This window comes from Mandrillus leucophaeus, unplaced genomic scaffold, assembly GCF_000951045.1.
Source record: "Mandrillus leucophaeus isolate KB7577 unplaced genomic scaffold, Mleu.le_1.0 Scaffold631, whole genome shotgun sequence".
NCBI lineage: Eukaryota > Metazoa > Chordata > Mammalia > Primates > Cercopithecidae > Mandrillus > Mandrillus leucophaeus.
In genome coordinates, this window is record NW_012106820.1 from 744,274 (window position 1) to 762,201 (window position 17,928).

General features: G+C 41.8%; 1 protein-coding gene across 1 annotated transcript in view; it reads right to left on the bottom strand.

The window, feature by feature from the left end:
* The window catches only part of OTUD7A (OTU deubiquitinase 7A), a 201,619-nt gene that overhangs the window by 82,515 nt on the left and 101,176 nt on the right, over positions 1 to 17,928 (bottom strand). The window contains exon 4 of the mRNA XM_012000580.1: positions 10,073 to 10,252. Coding sequence (XP_011855970.1) covers positions 10,073 to 10,252 — 180 coding nt within the window. The remainder of the gene's footprint in view (positions 1 to 10,072; positions 10,253 to 17,928) is intronic.

Below are 17,928 nucleotides of genomic sequence, written 5' to 3' on the forward strand. Positions count from 1 at the left end.
CTTCTTGGGCTTTTCGGCCAGGGAATGAGAAAGGCAGTGTGGGATTTCTCTAAGGTACAATATGTTACCATGTTAGGAAGTCGACTACCTAGAAAGTAGATGTATCCTCTTGGCGCTGCAAAAGCACACTTGTTTTTCTAAGCCCTGTGTTTAATGACCAACATTGCACATAAAACAAGATTAAATATATGTTAGGAATAGGTTATCTTTTTTCACAGTCAGTGTTTTCAGTAAGGAGAAGTCTTTCTAGCAAGGCGGTAGATCTTTCATTTTTCTCAGGAAAGCACGGTCTCTGGTGTTTTATTCAAAAACCTGCTGCCTGTGTTGCCTAAATTAAGTCTAAATAAGGATTGTCTAAGCCCTGTGGCAAATTCCTGAGGCTATTCCCTGAGGTCCCAAGGACTCCCACTGTCCTCCAGTTCAGCCTGACCACTGGTGAGGTCTGTGCTCCTGCAAGGCGCCTCTGAGGTCCACGCTGACCAGCACACCACGGTCACGTGGAAAACCCAGCCCCAGCCTTCACCCGGAACAGCAGCGTCCTCCTTCCCCACTTGCTAGAGCACTGGACAGAAATGGCATTCATGGAGTTCTGTTAAAACAGACTAAAAAGCATCGGCTTTCGATCCTATGGCAAGTTCGTTTTAAACCCAAAGCGAGTTCCCAGAAGGTTCATGTATTTTCCCATTAAAATGAATACAGAGTCACAGAGACAGACTGTATTTCACAATGGGTGGTTTAGATTCACCTTCAGTTTCACTCTGAGACCAACAGGATTAAGTTCTTCGTATTTTGAGGAAAGGTAAAAAGAGAAGTTAAGCCACACAGGCAGTTAGAAAGAAGAGGGAGGGAGCGTGCAGGCCCCGCCGGGGTGGTGGGGGGCGGCCCATTGCTTCCCACACTGGTTCAAGTACTTGAGTGCAGGAGCAGCGGAGGCTTGTGTCTTTCTACCTCGTGCAAGCCATGCTGGGGCCGCTCATCTTGCCACATACTACCTTTTTTGCATCTGGAAAGAAGGAACTGCCCCATTTTTGGGGACCCGATGGAGAGGGACATCAGGCATTAGAGAATTGAGGTGCTATGTGCACCCGCAGTTGGGGGGACAGACAATCTCGAGGCTGCTCTCAACAGTGGGCACCTGCTGGTCAGGGGCACCCATGCTCCTCCTGGCCCATCTATCAGCACTGACATGAGACACTTCAAGGGCCTTGGAAACGTGGTGATTCCTAGGACAACAGGATGCTGTTCTGCAGTTCTAAACATGAAATATTTGGAGTCTAAAGGAAAAAAGTATTTTTGAACTAAAAATATTAATAGATTGTGTTGAAGATCATATAATGAGAAATATATGCTCCTAATTCTAACATTTCCCGTGACACCCCAGGAATGCACATGTATCATCTCTCTCTCACACACACAGTCACAAACACACACACTCACATACTGATTCTTTAAATGTGAACTCAGTGATTCTGCTTTTGGATGTATAAATAAAACATTTTACAGGAATTATGATCAAAGTTATGTCTCAGAAAAACACAGAAAGATTAAAAAACAAAACAAAACATAGTATAAGAATGTACAGAATTTCCCTGCCACTGACAAAGGGGAGATGTATTAACTATAAATTCTTTTTTCATTTATTTTCCTTTTATTTTTAATTTTTACAGAGATGGGGTCTTGCTGTGTTGCCCAGTCTGGTCTCAAACACTTGGGCTCAGCGAGGATTACAGGAATGAGCCACTGCACCTGGCCCTGCATTTTCTTATTTTCTTAGTTTTTGTTGCTCCGGCACCTGGGACCTCCCCGACTGGGGAAAGGCTGCCCCTCCTGGGTGAACCGATGTTAGAGATGGCAAAGGCCTTGCCCAGCAGCATGCCTCTCCTATGCGGAGCCGCCAATCCAGAATCTACGCTCCCAACCACCCTCTCCAGCTGGCTCTTACTCTCCAGGAGGCAATGTTCCTTTGCCCTAAGCACTTCAGGCCAGGTATCAGGCAGCTGGAGACAGGCCCTTTGCCCCTGAGCTGGCCACAGTTATGCACACTAGCTGGGGTAGGGGCTGCTCCCCCTGCCCTGCCTTCCCATAGAAACCATCACAAAGGCTTTGGTCCGTGCTTCCCCTCACTCCTACCTCCGCACGACCCGCGCCTCCCAATATGGCCCTGCATGCTGTCCTGGGCCTCCTGTTTCCACCTTCATGACAGTAATTTCTGTGTTTGCGTGTCTTGTGATACCTGATTAAAACGGATCCTGGGTACATTTTAAAACAAGTGGACAAAACTTTTCCTAAAGGGTGAGCTAGAAATATTTTAGGCTTTGTGAGCCACGCAGTCTCAACTACTCACCTCTGTCTTTGCAGCACTACAGCTGCCGAAGACAGCACATACATGAGTGAGCGCGGGGGAGTCCCAGTGAAACTTTACTTAGAAAACAGGCCAGGTTGGGCTGACAGGTCATTTTCTGGCCCCTGATTTAGAATATGAAATGTTCCATTTTCCATTTTAGCACACTATGGTTTCAGGAAGAACTCAACTAAAGGAGACATAAATTCAATTCAGAAACTCTGTAATTCAATAAGAATCGATATGATTGCTCGCAAGCCTCAATTAATAGGATTATGCTGGGATAGAGTCCTATTTTTTTTTCTTAAATGGTATCTAAGAAAAGTCAGATCACAGTACGTAACAGCTACACTTACTAGGCCCTGATTCTGCCAACCTCTCTGGTAGCAGACGGGAGGTTCCTTCTAGCCCCTGGACCAGGAGGATAAGATAGTGGGTTGGTTTGTTTGCTGCCAGCTCAAAAGAGCAGGAATGGCCATGTGGTCATCTGTCTGGACTGCTGCTGCATGAAAGATACCAGGAGTCTTAACCGTGTGCTACAGTCAAGGAAGGCCCTGAGAACAAGACCGAGCCAATGACTGGAAGGGGTGGTTCCTCTGGAGTCAGGTCTAATGGCAGAAATGAAACCAAATTTAAGAATAATCAACAAGAGGGGCAAGACAGTGCACAGCCTCAGTGTCCTGTCCTTACACCCACCTGGAGATCCCCAGGGGCAGGAGGTGGGAATGGGTGAGACCGACAGAGAGGGCCTGGGGTAGGGCATCTGGTCCTGCCTTTCCTCTCTCCAGCATGGCTCCAGCATGGCCTGCCTTCCCTATCATCCCCCAGCCCCGACCCTGTGCCAGCTGGAGAACATCAGGTGGTGCTGGAGCACAGCTGGGTGGGGCAGCAGTCACCATGAGCACCACTTCCCTCCTTTCCCTAACATACGGGGGAGCTTGGCAGTTACACCAGAGCGGGGCAGTCCCTACAGGAAACAAGGACTTTCTAGAAGAGAGGAGCTGGGAGCAGCCCTCAGGAGATAATCCAGCTGTGCGGAGGGAACAGGCAGGGAACTTCTAGAGGCCAAATGACAACATCCAAGGCCCTCCAGCTTGAGGACCCTTCCCCGCCTCCCATCTGGAGGAGCACCCACCAGAGCCTGTGCTCCAGCACAAGTGAAGATGGATGATAACCGCACGCCCCAGGAGCTTCCAGGGAAACTGTTAAAGAAAGGCAACATAGTACTGGCCGGGAGGACTAGATTAAAAAATGAGCCTAGTAAATATGTGCAGAGAGATAAAGAGAATATCAGAATGCAAAAATAATAATAATAATAATAATAATAATGACAAAGAATTAACTTGGGATGAAAAAAATTTAATGAGACTAATAATGCATTCATGTGCAGAATAAATGGGGATGTGAAAACATCAGGTCAAGTGAATCTCTTAGAAGACATGAGGAACAAGCTGCAAGAACACGATGGAGGAAGGGGTGGAAAGTGTTCAAAGAAAATAATTTCAATCTAGAGTTTTTAATCTACTAAATGAAAATATAAGTATACCATGTAAACCTTTTTAGGCACTCAAGGCCTTAGGAGACTCACCATGCAAAAATTATTTTTGGAAGTAGTCTTTGAGGAAGTTTTTTGTTTTTTGTTTTTGCAAAAGAGAAATGAATACATGTGAATAAATAAAGGAGTTAATTGTTATCTAAATAAGCAAAGGCAACAAAAAGTATCTAAATATGATTGAGAGCAAGTAGAGGCAGGACAGAACAACAAAAATCATATTAAGAGATGTATTTTGCAGGGGAAAATATAGTGGTTAAGTTTTTAAAAATAATAGGAAGAAAACCAAAATACTGATTTTAATAGAATAGCAGTAATTGCAATGTGAGTAAAAGTAGACTGTGTAACTTGCAAACCAGTAGAAAAATTCAAATAGATAGAGAAGACAGGACAGAAGGATGGATTGAATTAACTACTCAAAAGACAGAGATTCTTGGATTGGATAATAAAATAAAACCTAATAATAAGTTGTCTACAAGAATCACATTTAACATGAAAGGATAAGGAAAAGTTGAAATTACATCAGCAGAAAAAATGATATTTCTGGCAAATATGAACCAATAGAAAGCCAGGGTAGCTGTTTAATATCAACAAAAGCAGATTTCAAGATAAAAACTATTATATCAAATGGCTTGACAAAGAGACAGCCTATATACTGGTTAAAAAACATACTAGAGCAAGATAATCTAAAAAATTATGAATATACATATACCTAACAAGATAGCATCAAAACAAATACAGCAGAAAGGATGAAACTCAGAGAAGACACAGATAATATGTATTAAAATTTCTAACTCAATTATGGCTTTTCTAAACAACAGAATAAACAGTCAAGAATAATCCAAGATATAGATTCAAATATAGCTTGAATGATAGGCTGAGCTAATAGAAACAAATACAGCATTCATTCTCAACAGTTCAGGAGAGTCTACCTAATGCAATAAAATAAAAAACTGAATTAATTGTATAAATATGAAGAAGAACCTACAATTATTTCAGATGATACTACCGTATACTTAGATATCTAAGTGATTCTCTTAGGACAAACTATTAGAACTAATAAGAGAATTTATGTAGCTTGCTGGATAAAAGACAAATAAGTAAAAAATGAGTTTATTTTTTCCATGCCTAAAATCTGAACAGAATCTGAATATGTGCAGAGGCATACATAATGTTCTTGGATAGAAGAACAATATTACGAATGCAAATTATTTTTAAAATGAAATAAAAATCTATTCCAATTCCACTCAGAATTATAATTTTAAGGTTTAGATGGCAAAATAAATATTCAAAAACAGCAAAAAAAAAAAAAAAGGAAAAGCATAGCAATAGAAGGGTTTGCTTAGCAGAGAGTGATACCCTGTGAAACCACTGAGTCAAGTGTAACAGGGTGGCAGCCATGGGGTGGGCAGAACAAAGTATGCAAATAGGTCCAGGTATGTTGAGAATTTAATATAAGGCAAGGCTGGCATTTTAGTTCAGTTCAGTGGGGAAATGTACTTAAATAACTCACTCTCAATCCAGAAGAAAGCAAAACCATATTATTTACTATTATAAAAATTTCAAATTGATGAAAAGACTCAAAGAACAAAATTTAAATTAAATATAAGAATATATTTCAGGCTGGGCGTGGTGGCTCATGACTGTAATCCCAGCACTTTGGGAGGCTGAGGCAGGTGGATCACAAGGTCAGGAGATCGAGACCCTCCTGGCTAACACAGTGAAACCCCATCTCTACTAAAAATACAAAAAAATTAGCTGGGCGTGGTGGCAGGCACCTGTAGTACCAGCTGAGGCAGGAGAATGGTGTGAACCTGTGAGGCAGAGCTTGCAGTGAGCCGAGATTGTGCCACTGCACTCCAGCAAGACTCCATCTCAAAAAAAAAAAAAAAAAAAAAGAATATATTTCAGTAACTCTGTAGTCCAAGAAACCTTCCAAAGTGAGAGAGAAAGCTCATCAGCCATGAGAGCAAGATAATGTAAACATGTATGGGAAAACATTCTGAAAAGAAAGTCCTAAGGCAAGTGATACAGTGGGAAACACACACACACACACACACACGAAATATATGTTTTAGTCTTTATTACAAAGAGAGAAACAAATTGATAAGAAAAGGCAAACTAATCAATAGAAAATGGACAAAGTACATGAACAGCCAAGTTACAAAGGGGAAATCCAATGGCCTAACAAGCAAATGGCAAGATAAGAGTGTAAACAAGACACCATTTTCCACTCTTCAGAGTAGAAAAGCAACATAAACACATTTGATGTAGTTTGGATATTTGTCTCCAAATCTCAAGTTGAAATGTGATCCCCAGTCTTGGTGGGGCGGCCTGGTAGGAGGTGTTTGGATTAGAAGCAGACGCCTCATGAATGGCTTGGACCATCCCCTTGGTGATAAAGTGAGCTCTTGTTCAGTTCACACGCAATCTGGTTGTTTAAAGGTGTGCGGCACCTCCCACCCACCACTCTCTCTCTCTTGCTCCAGCTCTGGCCATGAAAGTGCCTGTTCCCTCTTTGGCCTCTGCCATGATTGTAAGCTTCCCGAGGTCTCCTGAGAAGCTGAGCAGATGCCAGCACCATGCTTCCTTTAAGCCTGCAGAACCATGAGCCAAGTAAACCTCTTTTCTTTATAAATTACCCAGCCTCAGATATTTCTTTATAGCAATGCAAGAATGGACTAACATAGAAAATCAGTACCACGGGGTACCTGAAAATGTGAAAGCAACTTAGGAAATGGGTAATGGGCAGAGGTTGGAAGTCTGGAGGGTCCAGAAGAAGACAGCAAGTGAGGGACAGTTTGGAACTTCTTAGGGATTGGTTAAATGGTTATGACCAAAATATGGATAATGAAAATGGACAACAGAGTCAAGGCTGAGGAGGTCTCAGATGGATATGAATAACTTATTGGGGACTGGAGCAAATGTCACATGTTTTGCCTTAGCATAAGGGAGGAGACCACCCCTCATGTTGTCTTATGCCCAATTTCTGCCTCCAAAGAAAGAACAAGTAAAAACTAAAAGGCAGAAATGAAATCCACAAGCAGACAGCCCAGCACCACACCCTGGGCCTGGTAGTTAGAGATTGACCCCTGAACTAATCGGTTATGTTATCTATAGATTACAGACATTGTATAGAAAAGCACTGTGAAAATCCCTGTCCTGTTTCGTTCCAATCTAATTACCGGTGCATGCAGCCCCCAGTCACGTATCCTGTGCTTGCTCAGTTGATCACAACCCTCTCATGCACACCCCGTTAGAGTTGTGAGCCCTTAAAAGGGATAGAAATTGCTCACTCAGGGAGCTTGGCTCTTGAGACGGGAGTCTTGCTGAAGCCCCCGGCCAAATAAACCCCTTCCTTCTTTAACTTGGTGTCTGAGGAGTTTTGTCTGTGGCTCGTCCTGCTCGTCCTGCTACAAGCAAAGAGCTCAGCTACATTCTGTTCATACCCTAGGGATCTGTGGAAGTTTGAACTTGATGATTTAGGGTATGTGGTAGAAGAAATTGATAAGCAGCAAAGTATTCAAGAAGTGGCATGGCTGCTTCTAACAGTCTGCATTCAGATGCTGGAGCAGAGAAACGAGTTGGAACTTATATTTAAGGGAAGCAGAATGTAAAAGGAAAGCAGAATGTAAATGTTTGAAAAATTTGCAGCCTAGCCATGTGGCAAAGAAAGAAAAAGCTTTTTCAGAAGAATTCGAGCAGGCTGAGGAGCAACTACTTGCTAGAGATATTTGCATAATAAAAAGGGAGCTAAGCGAGTGCTAATACCCAAAACAATGGAGAAAAGGCCCCAAAGCATTTCAGAGACCTTCACAGCAGCCCCTCCCATCAAAGGCCTAGAGACCTAGTTGGAAAGAATGGTTTCAGGGGCCAGGCCCAGGGCCCTGCTACTTTGTGCAGCTTTGGGACACTGCTCCCTACATCCTGGCTGCTCCGGCTCCAGCCTTGGCTCAAAAGGTCCCAGATACAGTTCGGGCTGCTACTTCACAGGGTGCAAGCCATAAGCCTTGGTGACTTTCACATGGTGTTAAAAACCTGTAGACATGTAGAATGCAAGAGTGAATGAGGTTTGACAACCTCTGCCTAGATTTCAGAGGATGTATGGAAAAGCCTGGGTGTCCAGGTAGAAGTCTGCAGCAGGGGCATAGCCCTCACAGACAACCTTACCAGGGCAGTGCCAAGGGGAAATGTGAGGCGGAAGACCCTACACAGAGTCCTCATGGGGGCACTGCCTAGTAGAGCCGTGAGAAGGGGGCCACCACGTTCCAGACTCCAGAATTGTAGATCTACTGGTGGCTTGCACCCTGCACCTGGAAAAGCTGCAAGCAGAGAGCAGCAGTGGGGGCTGAACTCTGGAAAGCCACAGGGGCAGAGCTGCCCAAGGTCTTGGGAGTCCACCTCTTGCACTGGTGTGCCCTGGATGTGAGATACGGAGTCAAAGGAGATTATTTTGGAGCTTTAAGGTTTAATGATTGTCCTGCTGGGTTTTGAACTTGTGTGGGGCCTGGAGCCCCTTTCTTTTGGCCAATGTCTCCCTTTTGGAATGGGAATGTATACCCGATGTCTATACCCCATTGTATCTTGGGAGTGAATAACTTGTTTTTGATTTTACAGGCTCACAGGTGGAAGGGACTTGCCTTGACTCAGACGAGAGTTTGGACTTTTGAGTTAATGCTGGAACAAGTCAAGACTTTGGGGGACTGTTGGGAAGGCATGATTGTATTTTGCAATGAGAAGGACATGAGATTTGGGAGGGCCCAGGAGTGGAATGATATAGTCTGGATATTTGTCACCACCCAAATCTCATATTGAAATGTAATCTGCCATCTTGGAGGTGAGGCCTAGTGTGAGGTGTTTGGATCATGGGAGGGGGGAGATCCTTCATGAATGGCTTGGGCCATCCTCTTGGTGATAAGTGAGCTCTCACTCTGAGTTCATATGAGATCTGATCATTTAAAAGTATGCAGCACCTCTGCCTTCCAACTCATTCTCTCTTGCTCCTACTCTGGCCATGTGAAGTGCCTGTTCCCTTTGCCTTCTGCATGATTGTAAGCTTCCTGAGGCCTCCCCAGAAGCTGAGGAGATGCCAGTACCATACTTGCTGTAAAGCCTGAAGAACCATGAGCCAATAAATCCTCTTTTTAAAATAAATGACCCAACCTTAGGTATTTCTTTAATACAGTGCAAGAATGGCCTAACACACCATACACTGTAATATCCAGTGCTAGCAAGAATGAAGGGAAACACCCGGTTTCACACATGGTGAGTAGAAATATGTTAGGAAAGAAGTCCTAAAATTATTCAGCTAGAAACACACATGTGTTGGCACAGCAAATCCATTCTGGGAATGCAAACCTATAGAAACAAAAGCACCAGTATGTAAGATTACAGGTATAAAGATGTTTCTTTCAGCATTGCTTGCAGTGGCAATTAATAAATAATAACAACGACAAAAACCCAAGCAAAAACAGAATCACCATGAATACAGCAGTGATCTGAAAATTAACATATTATAGAGTAAAATGTAGCTATTAAGAGATTATGTTCATCATCGCCTGCTCAGTGAAACAAGCACTTTGCAGTGTGCTGTGCATTTGACTCTGACGTGTTTGATTTTGAACAAGATAGCAAGAGGAGCAGGAGGAGACCACCAGGATGTTATCAGTCATGATTACACTGGTGAGATCTAGGAGGTGTGCAGGAGAACGTTCTTAAGTGTTCCTCATATATCTCAGTATTGTTTCCTTTGTTATAATGAGCATGTCTTACTTTCATAATGAAGAAAAAGGATAGAGAAGATGGAGTGCATGGGGCAAGAAATGTGGCGCTGAACAGACTTGGAGACTGTTACTTTGGAAATAAGTAAAAGAACTAGAGATGTTTGGTCTGAAAAAACCAGGACTCCAGGAGGAATGCTGGTGTTTACTCACTTATTGGGCTTTTGGGGTCCTAGGAAATCAGACTCATTTTTCTGCTTTTCTGAGGTAGAGGCTGGAGCCATGGATAGAAGCAACAAAGGACATTTCGGCAGAGTGTGAGGAAGAAGGCACTGGGAGTCCAGTTTGTCTGCACCTGGGAGGTGATGACCCCACCATTCTTTGTACCACCCAACCCACCTGCGAGCTGCGGTGCACTGGCCTGGGCAGCTGTGCCCAGGCTCAGTCCCTCAGTGGTACCTTGGGCAATGTCGTCCTGCCTCTGCAGGCAGGGCCGCTCCACCTTGTGCCCGGGCTGTGGCTCTCGCTCTGGCTGCTTGGGACCCCTCCCTTCGTTGAACACATGCGGCAGATTGGCTGTGTGCACCTGGCGGAGCTGCTCATAGTCGCTCAGAGCGGCTGTCAGGTCCCAGTTTTTGCCTGTGGACAAGAAGTGACAAGAGGTGACAATATGAATGCATGAATTATGATCTCATCATAGAGAAGAACCGTGACAAGAAGGGTTTCCCATGAGGACATAAACTAATGAATTTTCTACCAGTAGTTCTCATTTTTCAAAGGGGAAAATGGCCCTCTGCATGACTCAAAGTAGATTTCATACCCATAAGTGACGTCCAACTAAAATATGTGACTATACACAGTTTCAGAGCCTTTAGGTTCAAACACACACACACACACACACACACACCCCTAAACATTGCACCCCCGATTATCACATCCGCCTTTGAAAATCAAGTTGTAGAGCTTACTCTCTGAGGGGAACAAAGCGTCAATTAAAGAAAAATGAATTGAAATAATTCTCAAAGTTTCTTTGGGCTTTTGCTCAGAGTTTTACTTTTTAAGCTTACTATGAGAGAAGTAGAAGCTTGGGGGGGATTCTCTTGTTAGTGAGTGTTGGTAGGAGATAGGCTTCCAAGCTTAGGCCCTGCACTGGGTGCAATGCCAGGCTGGGCAGGTGTGCCCTGCGTGGGTACACACTCAGCAGGGCTCCCACCCCGACACGGGGTGCTGGACTGGCACTTCGTAGCACTAGGTGCAGCTACACTGGGGAGTTGGAGGCAGCGTGGGCACTCCGATTCCCGACTCTGAGAGTCAGTGGACTTGTAACAGCAGGAAGGAGTGTCACACACTGCATCCGATTCAGTGAGGCATCATCCTACAGCACGACTGGGCGACTACAGTTAACAATTTCAACATAACCAAAAGCGTAGATTTGGAATGTTCCCAACACAAAGAAATGATGCATGTTTGAGTTGATGGATATCCCAATTAGCCAGATTTTATCACTACACACTGTATGCTTGTATCAAAATATCACATCTGCCCCGTCAATATGTACAACTATTATGTATCCATAAAAATTAAAAATTAAAAAAATTTTAAAAAGAAATCAAAGAATTAAAAAGTTAGCCCTAATTTTAAGGAGCAAATAAAAATAAGCTCCCCTCTCATCTTTTCCATTTTAAGTTACTGGGAACCCCAACAGATGTCACATCAAGTAAGGATGAGAAGGAAAGGCACAGAGGCCCATGGTGAAACCTGAGGCTAGAAGACTGGGGCAGCCACAGGATACATGTCCCTGATGCCGGGATACTCACTTTTGGGAAGGAATGCAACCCAGAAGAACAGTCAAGAACACAGGTTCTAGAGCCTGGCTTTGAGCCCTGGTTCCACCTTCTAACTAATTCTCTGATGGTGAATATATCATTTCATCACCTAAGGCCTTGCATTCCTTCCTGTACAATTAGGATAACACAATCCATCTAATGAGAACTCTTATGAGGGTTAAATGAGAAAAAGAGATAGTGTTTGTAAAGTTCTTCCTTTATGGAAAGTGCTTAATAGATGGTAATTACCATTATTCTCATTAATTATAGGTTTTTGTTTTATGTTTAACTTCTAGCACTCGGAGTTAAAAGCCAGTGAGTAAGTGATAGAGCTGAGATTCAAATACAGATCTGCCTTGATTCAAACCTTAGCTTTTGGTGTTATCGTTCCCTTGAACCTGACCCAGCTTTGGACATAACAGCTCCTGGTTGCTGACACACCTCCTTCTCTACGTTGCCCACCTACCATGACCCTTCATAACCAGAGTTTACCCTTTTCACCTGGATCCCCACTCTCCATCCCCACCTTGCCAATGCATTCAACTGCTGGGTTCTACTCTCTTCTCCGCAGATTTACCTATACTCTGTGAGGTTCTCATTCGACTGTTACTAATGCCATGCTCCAAACACACCACGGCCATAAAATCCATGGGAGGGCACTAGAGGCTTAATGCTAACATGGATATTTTCATACTTCCTCTTCTCTTGCACCCTGGGATGCTCTACGATCCCTTCACTGGTTCCTTTGCCTCTTCCTGCCCATAAAACACATGGATTCCCCTAATTTTTCTTCTTGCTCTTCTTTACTCTTAATTTATACCCTCCTTTGAAGATTAAGTCCATCTCTATGAGAATAAGCTTAATTCTAGTTCCAACTTATATCCTAAGTTTTAAAGCCAAATATCTTGACTATGGCAGATATTAGCTGACTATCCAGTTTCTATACTCCTCATCTAATTCTATATGCTCAGAATTCTCATTTATTTTGGATACAATACACACAGCTCAAAATATTCATTTTCTCCTGCAGATCTTCCAAATATGTTCCTGTTGTCCTATCTTTCTGTATTTGCTTACTCTGTTCCTTCTTCCTGGAATAGTTCCTCCAAGCAGCAAGACAGTATAGCTGTATGGAAGAAGACCTTAACCAAAAGAATTCAAAGACTGAGGACGTTGCCTGTGAAGTTTTTCTTTCAGGATGCCTCAATTTCTGATTATCACCAAACAGCAAGTTATTGGATTACTAGCAGGCACAGGTTTCATGGTAAGAACTACAACCTCTAGTACAGTTTACTGCTGAAAATGCTTATGCCTTAAACTTCTAAATCATTTGATTTTTTTTTCATTGTCTTAAGAGGCAGTGGATTTTGAGTTAAATTTAACATATGTATTTTGGCACTCAGAGAGGGATGAGTTGCTTTAATTTAGTACAAAACCATCATAGCTCTGAAGAAAAACTATAAATCAGATATACATGAACTCACAAGAGGAGGTGAAACAGAAACTGACTAAACTCAGGGGGAAAAGGAGTCAAATTGTTTTAGGAATGAAGTTAAACTATAAGGGAGAAAAGAGAAAACAGACTACAGATTGCATAGCAAGAATGAATGATAAATATGAAAAATAAGGAGACAAAACAGAAATAAAGAAACACAGGGTTAAAGAAAAATGTTAGATATAAAGTAGGTTAAAAAAAAATCCAACATACTCATAATTGGAGCCCCAAATAAGAAATCTAAAATAATGGAAAAGGAAAAAAAAGAATTTAAAGATTTTAGTTAAAAAAACAAACTTTTTGAAATATTTGTTTTTACATATTTAAAGGGCACACAGTATAAGGAAACTGTTCTTAGTCAATACCAACATATATCCTTTAAAAATTATCCTCTTTTAAAGATAAAGATAATTTTTTAAATATGTAAGCAAAAAAGAAAGAAAATCAGGTTGGCAACATACTTCTCGGCAGCAACATTCAATGCCAAAAGACAGTAGGGCCATATCTACAAGATACTGAAGGAAAGAAAGCAATATGAGCTAAGAAGGTTTTATGTACATCCAGTCTACTCTTTTCTGTATAAAGGCTGTAGACAAACCATTTAAAACATGAATAGTTCAGAAAACATTTCTCAAATGGACACTTTTTGAGAAAACTACTAGAGGATGAACTCCAGCCAATCAAGAGATGAATAAGAGTTTGGCAAAGGAGCAGTAAGTTTTCTTAACTGCACATCTAAGAAAAAGCAAAGATAGAGATACAAGTGATAAAGAAGAATATCAATATTGTGTCAAAATGAAAATGACCCAATCAACAAAAATGGTAGAATTTAGAAAGCAGAATAAATTTGCAATGCCTCAGCTGTTACACAAGAGACTGCAAAGATAATGTTTACAGTTGACAGGTCAGGCCAGATGCAGTATTTCACACCTTTGGGAGGCCAAAGTGGGCAGATCACTTGAGGCCAGGAGTTTGAGACTAGCCTGGCCAACATGGCGAAACTCTGTCTCTACTAAAAATACAAAAATTACCTGGACATGGTGGGACACGCCTGTAGTCCCAGCTACTCAGAAGGCTGACGCACAAGACTTGTTTGAACCTGGGAGGTGGAGGTTGCGGTGAGCTGAGATTGTACCACTGCACTCCAGCCTGGGCGACAGAGCAAGACTGTCTCAAAAATAACAACAATAACAAAAACACAAAACAAAACTACAGTTGACAGGTCAAATATGTACATGTAAGCATATTTAATAGTAGAAGGGGAAACAATAAGAGCAGACAAAAGATATACTATTGGTTAAATCAGATGGTAGAAGAGAGAGGGGAGAATGAAGGAAGAAGATAGAAGCTTGTTTTATTGAGGCATATAGGGAATAAACTGATATTGTCTAAAGAAAAAGGGATATAGGATATTACATAAAGGCAAACTTATGTAACCACTAGTTATAAACATAATTATAAGTAGTTATAGTTGTTATATACCAGTGGTTAAAAAAGAAACCATTAACATAATTTTTTAAATATCAGAAAAAATATTCTAAAATAAAAAGCTAAGATAGCATAGTGAAAGACATTTAAAATATTTATACAGAAAAACAGAAACTATGACAGAACTAAAACCAACCATATCTGTCATAGCAATAAATTTAAGTAGACTTAACACAACTATTTAAAGAAAAGGATTTTTACATTATCTCTAAAAAGAAAGATGAATCATTTGCTGTATATAAGAGACACACCTAGAGCAAAGTGATTTAGAAAGGTCACAACTAAAACAGATAGACAGTAGTTTATCAGGTATACAAGACAAAGACAAAACAACAATAACAACAGAACTGAGGTTATGATCTTGTATCAAACAAGGTAGAATTCAGGCCAAAAAGCATTAAGTAAGATGAGGAAAACTACCTTATAAGGCAAAAGTGTTCAGTTGGCAATGAAGTGTATTAATCATGTTTTTTATTCTTTGCATTTTATGATGCTTTGACATCCTGGGGCCTTTGCGACCTGGGAGAGGCTGCATCTCCTTGGGCTAGCATATTCCTAGAGATAACAAACTACTCTTCTGCAAGCCTGCCTTTCATATACAAACCCATTAATCCAAAGCCCAGACCCCTCAACCACAGCCTTTCCTACACTTCCAGGCCAATATTCCCCTCCTCTAATCAGCCCAGGGCCAGGTACCAGATAACTCAGAAGGGTCCCTCCACCTTGGGCCTGCTGGAATTATTCAGACGAGCCAACCCTCAGACAGCTTAGCCTGCTTGCCGTGCCCTGTGCAATCCTTCCCATGGAAACTGCAATAAAGGCTCTTGCTCTGGTTTTTCTCCTGCTCCCTCTGCCTCCTGACTATGAAACAGAAACAGATTAAACTCAGGGGGAAAAAGGAGTCAAATTGTTTTAGAAATGAAGTTAAATTATAAGGGAGAAAAGAGAAAACACACTACAGATAGCATAGTAAGAATGATAAAAACGAAAAATAAGTCAAGTAGCCAACATAAAACAGAAATAAAGAAACAAGGCTTCCCCACATGGCCCTGTGTGGTGTGTCATGCACCCCGCTTCTAGGGAATTGTAAGTAACAAACTTCTTTCTGTATAATAATAATTTCCATATCTGCACACCTGGTTAAAACAAATCCAAAGTACATATGGAAACAGAAGATATAAGAGGTATGAATATCTGCACAGTAAATTAGAAGGCAGAAACTTTATACGGCGGAAACTACCATGAAACACTAAGATCACCACACTGACATACACAATTACCTAGAGCATACCCTAAACAGCAGCAGTGACTACAACATGGTAACAAACAGCCTGCAAATCCTAGAGGTCGTAACAACACAGGTTTACTTTTTACTTGTTCCACACATCCCCCATGGGTTGACTGAGCTCTGTGACATACCTTGTCATTCCAGGATTCTGGCTCATAGAGCAGCCACTCTATGCCTATGACTGTGGAAGAAGGATACAAAGCCAGGAGCATCTCCCATCAACAATCAAACACTCTGGGCCAGAGGTGATATCTCACCTGTTACAATCCATGGCAAGAACTAGCCACAGGCTCCCATCCAAACACGGGGCCCAGGAACTACATCCTCCCACGTGCCCACAAGCGGGAGTCAGAGAGCGGGACATAGTCCGTGAAGAGCATTAGTGCTTAATACACTGGATGTAAAATTAACACACATAAATAAATAGCCTTTATCTGTGAAGAAAAAGACGTTAGAAGACATACTGGAAGAATATTCCATACACAATTGCAACTAAAATGATAAAGTAGTGAGGGATATATTTAAAAGAAACATACACGACGTGAAAGGAAAATAAATCTCAAGACCCCAAAATCACTAAGCCAAAGGGTGTCAGGCAAACCTGCCTCCCATTTTATTTCTAAATAAGATAGCTACAAAGATAAAAAACACTACATACCTCCCTCACAAGTTGCTCACAAGGAAATTCCTTATGGGCTTCAAGATCTTCCTTTAGGGCCTCAGAACCCTAAAACAGTTCTGTTGCATTTTACCCTGGCAATATAAATTGATAGCTCATCTCCGCAGGTGTGGGACAAAGGATAGCCAGAACTCTTAAGTTCTGTCTTAGAGTTCTAAGTCATCTTAGAGATACCTAAGTCATCTCTCTGCTCACCTGAGACAAATGCATATCTGGTTGCTTCCTCTGCCCTATTGTTTATGTAAAAATGCAGATTTACTGAGTCAGACTAAAGCATAAGTGACTATTCCTCTACCTGCCTCTCTCATGTAAATTGTGTATTCAGTGTAAGGCTGATCAAAGACCCAAAAGAAAGCAAACTTTTGTCTCTTATCTACCTATGACCTGGAAGCCCCCACTTCAAGTTGTCCCACCTTCCCAGACCAAACAAACATACCTCTTACACATATTGATTGATGTCTCACGTCTCCCTAAAGTGTATAAAACCACACTGTGCCCTGACCACCTTGGGCACATGTGCTCAGGATCTCCTGAGGGCTATGTCATGAACCATTGGTCACTCATATTTGGCTCAGAATAAATCTCTTCAAATGTCTTACAGAGCTTGAATCTTTCTGTCAACAACAGCATAAATGTGGAAAACTTATAATATTCCTCAAGGGCATACAAGTTAAACTGTGCATACCATAAACTGAAAATCCTAATCCCCACCAACTAACCAAATGAACCCTCTCTGGGCCAAGGGGACCCCAGAGACACCTGAAAAACTGAATTCCTGGACACAACTGACCAGCATTAACATTAAAGTACAGATCCTAAGACTGACCAAACAGACTGTGTGGCAATGAGATACCAAATTCCAACCTGACTCTGAGATAGCATCACAAGACAGATAATAGACCCTGAATGAAATCAAATATATTTTACTCCAAAATATATTTCTTTGACATATTTTAAAATGGCTCTGCAAAGCTATCTTTGTGGGGGAAATTTGCATTTGTAGAGAATCTCCATTAACGCAGCTAGCACTTTCCTGGTTGCAGGAAAGATTAAGTAAGAGTCTGACACATTGAAAGGTCTGAAGAGAGACATTTACGATGTATTCTCTCTGAAGGCTGCTAGCTGGAGGCTGCCTCTACATAACAAGAATGTTGGCTTCCGCAATCCCTTTATCTTAACTCAAGCATTTCTTTCTACTGACTTCAAATCTTTAGGCAAAGCTTAACTCTTTCAACCAATTGCCAATTGGAAAATCTCTCTGAATCCACCTATGACTGTGACCATCCCCACTCCCTGCCTTTCTAAGCATCTTTGAGATGTCCCACCTTTTAAAGCTGAACCAATGTATACCTTACATGTATGGATCCATGCCTTTGCTTGTAACTTCGGTCTCCCTAAAATGTATAAAACAAAACTGTAACCTCATCACCTTGGGCGCTTGTTCTCAGGACCTCTTCAGACTATTCCCCACGTCATGGTCATTCATACTGGCTCAGAATAAACCTTTTAAAATATTTTACAGAATTTGTTTTTTCCAAT